General features: G+C 41.2%; 1 protein-coding gene across 2 annotated transcripts; it reads left to right on the plus strand.

Moving 5' to 3' along the window:
• Nucleotides 1-692: 692 nt before the first annotated feature.
• On the plus strand, nt 693-8341 carry LOC117511607 (SUN domain-containing protein 3-like). 2 transcript variants are annotated; one of them, XM_034171574.1, is made up of 11 exons: nt 693-741; nt 4304-4409; nt 4535-4659; nt 5036-5161; nt 5311-5411; nt 5549-5644; nt 6289-6367; nt 6997-7112; nt 7239-7412; nt 7993-8082; nt 8197-8341. In XM_034171574.1, exons 1-11 carry the CDS (start codon nt 696-698, stop codon nt 8308-8310), a joined length of 1173 nt encoding a protein of 390 aa, XP_034027465.1. In that variant the 5' UTR covers nt 693-695; the 3' UTR covers nt 8311-8341. The 2 variants fall into 2 exon arrangements, with proteins under 2 accessions (XP_034027465.1, XP_034027466.1); XM_034171575.1 differs by lacking the exon at nt 693-741 and adding an exon at nt 2467-2806.
• Nucleotides 8342-9903: the final 1562 nt, after the last annotated feature.

The following is a 9903-nucleotide window of genomic DNA, read 5'->3' on the forward strand; positions in this document are numbered from 1 at the left end:
GATATTTTTGGGGGGTGCATTTTACAGCAAGTCAGACTGCAATGAAATGCACCACCTCCTATCTCCCCCTGGAAGGCATCACATTGATGAAGGTTTTCATATAATGGCTTAATTACTTATTTTAATATTGTATTTCTTGTGTTTAAAGTGGCGTTATACTTACAAGACAGTTTAACTTTATACAATTAGTTCACCGAGGCCTTGAGATGAACCCCATCCTGACCAGGTCCGCATAATCACGGGTACACCGAAATTAAAAGTCTATAACTGTTTTATTATATGGTAAACAAGAAAATTGGGAGTTTGTCAAACATACTAAAACTGAAAAATCAATCTCAAGTTTCAGCTCTTTATTATTGCTGTCATACTGCACCAACAGGTCCAAAATACTTCATGAGCACAATCTCTAAAGCCCCTTTCACACCGGGGCTGCTCCCAGTTGCTTCCTGTGGCGTCATGACGACGCAGGGATTTCTGCGTCAGGTGCGCGCAGCAGGGGGCAGAGAGAAGGTGAGAACGCAGCCTGCAGGTTCTCTGCACAGAGGAATAGAGTGCAGTTTGGCTGTGCACTCTGATTTCTCTTCTTGTGCTGAGCTGCAGGTCTGTGCTCTGAGTTCTGCTAGTTTATCTATCCTACTTTGACCGCGAGATGCGCGTGCGAGATGCGCGTGCGAAGGAACCGTCTGTGAGTGGAGATGTCTGGAGTTATACTTGATGTGGACATGTCCTGTCAATCAGTCTGTGAGTAGGACTTTTATGGACTGTTTTTAAATACATTTGTGAGAGAAGACAGAGGAGCTGCTGCAGCCAGCAGAGTTTGTTTTCTGTGCCCTTAGTTTTTACTGCATTGTGTACACGTCATGACGACGCACAACGCAATTCGAAGCGGGCCAAAGGAGGTGTTGTATCGCGTTACCTGATTGGTCGTTATCGATAGAAGGCGTCGCTCTTATCCTTCTGTTAGTCCCAGCGTGAAATGCTTTTAAGAGTACATTTATAGCACATATACTGACAGATACAACAAATTTCATCAATGTGGCACCTTCCAGGGGGATACGAGGGGGTGCATTTCATGGCAGATTGGCTTGCTGTAAAATACACCCCCCCAAAAAATATCCTACATGACACCTACTTTTTATGTTTTATGTACTTTAAGGATGCTAAAATCCATGGTCAATTTGACTAAGGAGGCCAAAGACACAGAAAAGATAATAATAATAAAAATGATGACATTTAAAATGAGGCTTATCTTCATAATTAACTGGTTTATTTGATGGAGAAAAAGAATCACATTTGATTTCATTGACATGGGAATGCTGGTAACATTTCAGTTTAGATTTTCTTTTGACCCACAGATGAAGACCAAAAACTAGGAAGAAAAAAAGGAAAAACACTACAGTGTCACATTTCTGTCAAACCTAAAACTTTATTTACAGTAGATTAGTTAATGCTCAGTAGTTTCACATTTAGCTCAATATTTACAAACATCAAGTTACATATTTAGCTAAATGTTGAGACAAATATGCACATTAATAAAGAGCTAATTGTTGCTGCCTGAAAGACAGATTACTAAAGTGTCTAATATCAGACATTTAGCATGTCAGGGTGTGTTTATTCAAACTTGCAATCAATGGATAAGCGTTACATTGTAGCCTGCTGTCTTTTGATGTCAATTTCAATTGCAATTTCAGGGGCACTTCTAAAATCTAAAAATAAATAAATAAAATAATTTTTAAAAATGGCTGTTTGTGCAAAATTTTGTGGGTTTTTTTGGTGGTTTTGCTCAAAGGGGGTCTCACCCGGGGAGTAATTCATTGTAGAACCGCCACTGCTCTCCCCCTTCCCCTCCAATAAATCTGTTTCCATGTAACTAATTAGACAGAAAATATATTTCACACACTTCCAAAAATACACGTTCTTTTCACTTTTGTGTTGTATTTGGAAATTAAGTAACATAGAATGACAACCATTGTTTTGTGTACATTTTTATGACAACAACAACAATAATAATAATAATTCTGATGATGATTAGGATACTCTAAATAAATTAATATATTATATACAGATATAATACATATACAGACAGTAGGAATGGACGTTAATTTCAACAGGGTCCTCAAACGTTCCACAGTGATTCAAGCTGCATATTCATTCATAACGTCAGTGAATAAAATTAAAATCATTTTAACAAATAAACACTAAAACAAACACCATCATTTGATGAAACGTCATAGAATAAATATAATAGCAGACGCTTCGTTCTGACTAAAAGCAGCCAATTAGTGCTCGTAAATGTGAACATATTCTCTTCACTCCCACATATCTGGAGACAACGTGACACAGAATAAGAATCATACTGATTTGTGTACATTTTTTCGGCGCAAGCTGCGTATCTGTGCTGTTAAATGTGAGTTTACGGCGACGAGGTTCAAATGCGCGTTCCCGCGAAGCAGGGGTGCTGAATTCGGCACAACACCTGTCATATCTGACCACGTCAACGTTTGACCGGAAGTGCCTCTCTTTGTGACGTCACGTGTGTTACTTTATGCTTTATGCTTTTGTTCTTTGTGCAGTTTCACTTTAGTTTGAGTCAGTCTGTAGTTTGTGTGGCAGTGTGTGTGTTTAAACCTGCAGCAGTCTGTGTTTTATCTCTCAGTCTGACGGTTTTATTCATATTAACTGATAAGTTATTTGACTGGTGAACTGAGAATTTGGTTCTTAACGTCAGACGAAGTTGCGGTTTGAGGATTTTTCGTGGATTTTGAGAGTTAATCAGCCGCCTGATCGTCACTTCACAACACAACAGGTAAATTATTCAAACATTTAATGATCTGTCTCAGAGGAAATCATGCAGAAAAACAGAAGTTGGCTGGATTTCATGAAACTTTCCAGAAGTGAAGAACAATCATAAAAACGTGGACCCATAACATTTTTTCACTCCATAAAACGTTCTGAACAACTTTAGACAATTTTTAAAATGATCCACTATTGGCCATGTTTGCAGTCTCTGCATTGAAATATAGTAAAAAAGGCGATTTTGAAAGTGAATGTTCTCAATTCTCGACGCCTGTATTTCTGTTCCCTGTGTACCAGAATTTAGGAAATATATTTTTCTAAATGTTTTTAGTGTCTGTAGCGTGGCATATTGCAGTGTAAATTAGCAAAGTGACCTTTTTCTGACAATGTCAAATTCTCCAGTTACTGTCTGAAAGGAAATTATGGTGTGTGTGTGTGTGTGTGTGTGTGTGTGTGTGTGTGTGTGTGTGTGTGTGTGTGTGTGTGTGTGTGTGTGTGTGTGTGTGTGTGTGTGACCGACTCCGATTTTGATGAAATTTTCACCAAATATCCTTCAAGTAGATTGATTTAGGAATGACAAAGTTAGTTTTTCCATGAGGCAAAATTTTACTTGAATTTTGGTCAGTTCAAAATTTAATGTCAAAAAGGCCTCAGATTGTGTTACTATAAAAATATAGCAAAAATGACCAACTTTGACATATCGATTCTCAATTCTCAACAGGTAGACAAAAAAGTGAGTGTGATTCCTCATATGGGGTGCCAGTGACCTTCAAAAACCACTGTTTGTTTTGTGGCATATTTCCTTATATTTCTGTAATTGACACTTTTTAAATCCTATATAATGCAGCAGATAAGAGAATATTTAGAGCAGAATCCTGCAAATGATGATACAAGCATCAAATTCGGCACAAATACTTTTTAGACATTACTATTTTAAAATAACCAATGAGACACCTGAATTTTCAATAGGCAGCCAGGTAGCGGTCAATTGAAGAATTACACAGGCATCAAACTTTAAAATGCTCCAATCATGTTGAAAACTACACCACATTATTTGTCTGATAATAAAGATTCCAAAAAGGTATAGTTTGGACTATCTATGACTGAATTCCATTGAGTTATGGGGTAAAACAGCAAAAATGGTGAGAAAGGTCAATTTCAGTTTGTACAGGGGTCAAAAGTTAAAGTTGCTCCAATTTTGGTAAAAAATTATGCAAATTATTGGTTGAGTTAATCACATTTTTTTAAAGGAATAGTTTGCGCCGTTATGCTTGGTTATCATCTTACAGGGTAACATATGTCACATGTCATAGAATCCAGTGGACGTCGACCTTGTTTGACCTTTACTTTGGACACCAAGCATTCAACACTGTCAAAACTATTCCATTTATTTATCTGTGTCTCATGTCAAGATGTTTGCTCATTGTGTGTTGTTGACTGTCTGAACCCACAAACTGTGTAAATTTGACTGAAATGCAGTCTTTGTGATTATTTTCTGTCTCTCCAGTCATGGCCTGTAGAAGTGCCCGTCTGCTTGCGATGGGCTACTATGTTTATGATGAAGACACTGAGTCCTACAAGAGGACCGTTTGTTACAGAGAGACCCTGGTCAGGTACGTGATCTGCTTCTGTGGCTCTAACTTTAACTCTGATATTCTTTTGGCACTCTGTTTCTTTTCTTTGTCCTCATTATAATTCCTTATGTTGTGTATCCGTGTTTCTCTGTCACCCCTTCCAGGAATTTCAAGAAGAGGAGGGACACTCATCGTACGGCCGTCAGCCACAACGCCAGCAGTGATTCTGCTGACGTCATGACCAACCTTAACCAGTATGACGATGACCTGGAATCATCTTCCTGTGAAGGTCACTCACAGGCAGACACACACACACACACACACACACACACACACACGCACACACACACACACACACACACACACACACACACACACACACACACACACACACACACACACCTGAATCATTATTATTATTATTATTATTATTATTATTATTATTATTATTATTATTATTATTATTAGTAGTAGTATTTTGTGACATTTTAAACTTTATTACAATACTAAAAATCCAAGAGTTTTTTCTCGTTTATTTTGAATGGCCTCTCATGGCCCTCCTGCAGTACCTTCTCGGTCCACCAGAGGGCAGTGGCCGACACACTGGGGACATAGTACAGAGTCCTGTGACACTGAGAGGTCTCTCTGTGTGGTTTCTTTGACAGGTGGGGACTCACTCCTCCACAAACCAGACCCCACCAGGAGGAAACCAGCAGCCTCCACCAGCTCCACTGATGCTCCACGTCATGGATTTGGTGCCAGGATTTGGATTACTGCCTTCACTTTGATGGGTGAGTGTGAGCCAATCAGCTTCCATCTCAGGTGCATCCTGTGCTTCCTTGATGAATTGTGTTTGGTGATTGGATGTGTTGGATGATTTTTAGCAGCTTGGTGGATTCAGCAGATGTTTGCTTTCTCCTCCCTGTTTTTTTTTTTCCAGCTCTTTGGCACCTCCTGCCCACAGTGCCCAGCTTCCACATGATCGGTTCAGCTGTCACTCATCCTGGTGACCTCAGCACCACCAAGGCTCCATCTGTGAAGGTAGACTTCACCTGCAAACACCTGCAGCTCACTGCTGATTTGTGTGTTGGTTAAAGTCATGCAGATTAAATATAATTTATATTTTTAAGACAAGACTGTCTCTTCATATGTCTTGTTACTGTCCACCCACCCAACAGAGTCCATCTTCAGAAGCTGGTCCTGGTCTTGACCACGTCGAGCTCAGCCCAGAGCTGAAAGAGGCTGCTGAGAGGTGGCTCATGGACCGAATCAAGGTACGTGGATATACATGTTGTGTCCATACCCGGGTGGATCTGTAAATTGACACATTTTAAAGTAAAAACACCAAATTTGCACACACATTGTTTTAGATATCATGCCAAGCTCAGTTTTATTAATTTATTTTTTTTTTTTTTAAATCAATGTAATTGTGGCTGGAATGGATTCAGAGTGTCAGACAACAACACTTCATTAGTCTCTGTATGACATCTACTACTATAAGCAACAGATTCATCATCATGACAGCAGCCTGTACTCAAAGTTCTTGAAATGGACCAATATCTCCACCTGGTGGAGATTTAGCATTAATGCAGGTACAATACAGTTTCACCAAGAGCTCTAGTTTAGTAAAAGACAGATCATTTTGAAGATCTTCTGGACCTGCATGGTGGCTGTCTCAGATTTTGCTATTTGCTGAAGATGAAAACTGAATTTGAAATTATCTTCTTCTTCTTAAATATCAAACAATGTGTGCACAAAATTTGGTCCTGTTACCATAAAACGCACAAATTTTAGTCATTCATTTCTTGTGTGGGTTAGCGACGTAGGGATGGGACGGAGTGTAATTTTAAACTTTGTGTGTGTGTGTGTGTGTGTGTGTGCACATTTGGTCATTTATTGTATGTTGTATATTTTTCAGGAGCAACGTGAGGCTGATCAGCGGCGCTGTGAACGCCCGATTGCAGACAGAATGGCTGACTTTGCTCTGGAGCCTCTAGGTTGGATTACCCCCCCCAAATATCTGAGTCATGCAACTTCATTCTTCAGTATTTCAAAATATCTGTTTTCATGCCACACTGAAATATTAAAATAAGAATAGAAACGTATCAATATTCCAAAGTCATAGTTCATTAAAATACATCAAAATATGCCTAAACACTCGTTTATTACCTCGCGTGCGAGTTGCCCTGTTAGCGTCCGTATAGCCCCTATGTTACAGAGCTGGATCGAGTCTAAAAGTACATTTTAGGGGTTTATTCCAGTGATACTTTCCAGCTGTGGACATGCTCCATATGTGACCATTTCCCAGATGTACTGGAACAATTGCAGGTGTTTTTATAGCAAATCAGGATAAACAAAAAAGCGACATTAATATCGCTCACTTTCCTTCTAAGTTACACCTGCAATAACGTATTGATGTGTTTTCATGAGCTTTAACTGAGCTCTTCATATCTTCATGTGAGCGGGCCCCCTCATGGAGGCCACCATGTTGGTACAGTAGCCCAGAAGGGACATACTTACCCAGTACAGTGAATTTCTCAGCACACCTGGAATATTGAAGGGTTGCTAACATGTAGGCTAACGCATTTACATTAAATCAATGTTGTTGTTTTTTAATCCTCTGTAGGTGCCACTGTGGTCCAGTCCAGATCGTCTGAGACCCACCACTCTCAGTCCACGTGCAGGACCCTCTTTGGATTTTCTCTGTGGTGTCGCTCTCAGAGTCCACGAGTTGCCATTCAGGTATATTTATTTATTTATTTGAAAATTTTGTTTCGTGTTTCACTCTGTCTGTGTCTCTGAAGATCTTCTTGTCACGATTATCGATTATTTGCTGCTGGGTCTAAATGGTTCTTTGTCTTCTTTCAGGGCTTCCCGGAGCTGCTCCCGGGGAGGTGCTGGCCGTTTCAGGGTCATCAGGGGACTCTGGTCGTCGCTCTGTCGCACCCCGTCAGGATGAGTCACGTGACTTTGGACCACCTGCCGAGCTACAGCTCCCCCAGTGGACGCATTGACTCGGCTCCCAAAGATTTTGAGATCTATGTGAGTGATCACGATCTAGAAAAGAAGCGTGGAACTCCATGACTGATTTATTTACCAACGGAAATGTTCATTTTTTCCGTCTCTAGGATATCCTGTTAATGCATCACTGAGTAACTTGATATGTAACCGATCTGATGATGCAGATGGAAAAGCGCTATATAAATGCAGTCCATTTACCATTTTCTTTTCATGAAAAGGAAAAACAAATTTGTTTTAAACTGCGAGTGACCTCAGAACACAGTGAGGTGCTTTCTTTAGATAGTTTAATGCTAATGCTCAAGCTAACAGGGGCCTAGCTTGGCGTTTAGCTAACATTCAGCAACTTTTCACTAGGAATTTTTTTTTTTTTTTTGGTAAATGTGCAAAAGGAGAAGAAATGATAAAAAAAAAAGTGATTCATTATAAACTTGCAGATAATCATTCCATTAAAATCACATGGAATTCTGCTTTTTGAGCTCTTGTTGTTGTGCTAATTAGCATGAGGGTTAGCTGCAGAGGTCTCTGTTCCACACGTTGTTTCTGCGTTTCTGGTCGGTCCCACAAGTTTTATTTCTAACATGTTCCGCTCCGTCTTTCTCAGGGGATGGAGGACAAGGACGACGACGGGACTCTGCTGGGCAAGTTCACGTACGACCAGGACGGAGACCCGACACAGACGTTTGAGCTGCCTGTAAGTTTGAAGAAACATCTAAAGATCTGGTTGCACTTTGTTGTCTAGATATTTGAACTGCACACATCCTAACAGCACTTTTCTCTGCTCCTCTGTTCTTCTCTCCACCTGCAGAAACCCAGCGAGGTCCATCGCTACGTGTCCTTACGTGTGCTCAGCAACTGGGGTCACGCAGAGTACACGTGCGTGTACAGATTCCGTGTGCACGGAACGATGGACGTCACATGATGTTTGAATTAAATTTGTTTGTTTGTTTGTTTTAAATCCTGTAAATAATAAATTGATTTAAATGAAGAAAAACTTGTTCTTTATTTCAGCCACTTTAAACAGAAGTTTAACTCCTTCTTGGCAAAACTGGAGCCTTTCTGACAAACTCCTCTGGACTCATATGAAGAAATAAAACAGGTTCCAGTAACTGAAGAGCTGCTGATACAAATCCCATCTGTGTCTTCATCAGTAAAAAAAAAAAAAAAAAACGTAGAAAAAAGTGACTCTGGTGTCAGATGAAAAGCCACCATGTAAAAGTTTTCCTTGACTGGATTTGGAACAATTTTGAGGCGGTTTACGAATAAGTAACATTTAATAACAAAAATACTCTGTAATATTTACAATCCTTCTCTGCCCCACTCTGTAAAGCTGGACAAGTGACGCAACACACAAAAGTTGCACAATATATTTTCTCAAACAGCCACAAAAGCCTGTAACTCTTTTAGAGTCATCATGGGTTCTTGATGGCTTCCCTCACTGGTCTCTGTTCAACAGATTTACCAGTTTGATGGGTATCACACATAATTAGTGACTTAGAAATGTACATGTGTCCATCCCCTGACTTTAAAAGAAAACTGGCAGTAATTTAAAATAAATAAATAAATAAAACGTCAAAATACTTATAAGCTATGAAAATGAAAGCTGTTGTGTGGGCCGCTGAAGAGGAGGTACTGCTGGCCCACTACCACCAGAGGGCGCCCTGCTTGGAGTGCGGGCTCCAAGCACGAGAGGGCGCCAGACCCAGAGGAAGTGACAGCTGTCACTCATCACACCAGCTGTCACTCGTCTACACCACTACTTAAGCTGGACTACAACTCCACCTCCCCGCCGAGAAATCGACTACCGAGAGGTACGTTCTCTGCTATCTGACACATTGTGTACTAATCCAGTTCTCATTTGCAGCCGTAGTCTTGTGGACGTTGCCTTATCTGGGACTTCGGCGTTTGGCGTGACGACGACGACTGCGCCTTACTCCCTGGACAGATAAGTGGTACACGAGGGCTGCACGAGTGTGTGATTCGGAGGTGGAGGTTCCCCCTCCTCACTGTGTACAAACCGTGGACCACTGAGTGTACGGACTTACACTCATTCATCTTGTCTCTGCTTTTTGCCAGCAGTACCAGGGTCGACAGCGGAAGACAGAGGTCACCTGGGGATTCGGGACTTGGCGGCTCCGGTGTTTTTCAGACCGTTGGTGGTGGAAGCCGTGTGGGACGCGGCCTCTCTCTCGTCGGGGTCTCCTATCTTCGAGCCTGCCCACACGTCACCTGGTGTTAATTGACTTTGCAAATTGTGTGTGTTTCGTTGTGTGTTGTCACAACATTAAATTGTTATCTTTTGGCTTACTCATTGTCCGTTCATTTGCGCCCCCTGTTGTGGGTCCGTGCTACGACACCTTCCCAACAGGATTTCTCGGCCATCGTCATGGATTCCGAGGGGCGTCAGCTCGAGCGTGAACGGCCAATGGAAGAGCCAGGAGCGCAGGCGTCAGCAGGAGGCGTGTTGAGTGAGCTGCAGCAGATCTTAACCGAGAGTGGAGGCTCTCGCCGCCAG

The sequence above is a fragment of the Thalassophryne amazonica genome, chromosome 6 (assembly GCF_902500255.1).
Source record: "Thalassophryne amazonica chromosome 6, fThaAma1.1, whole genome shotgun sequence".
Lineage (NCBI taxonomy): Eukaryota > Metazoa > Chordata > Actinopteri > Batrachoidiformes > Batrachoididae > Thalassophryne > Thalassophryne amazonica.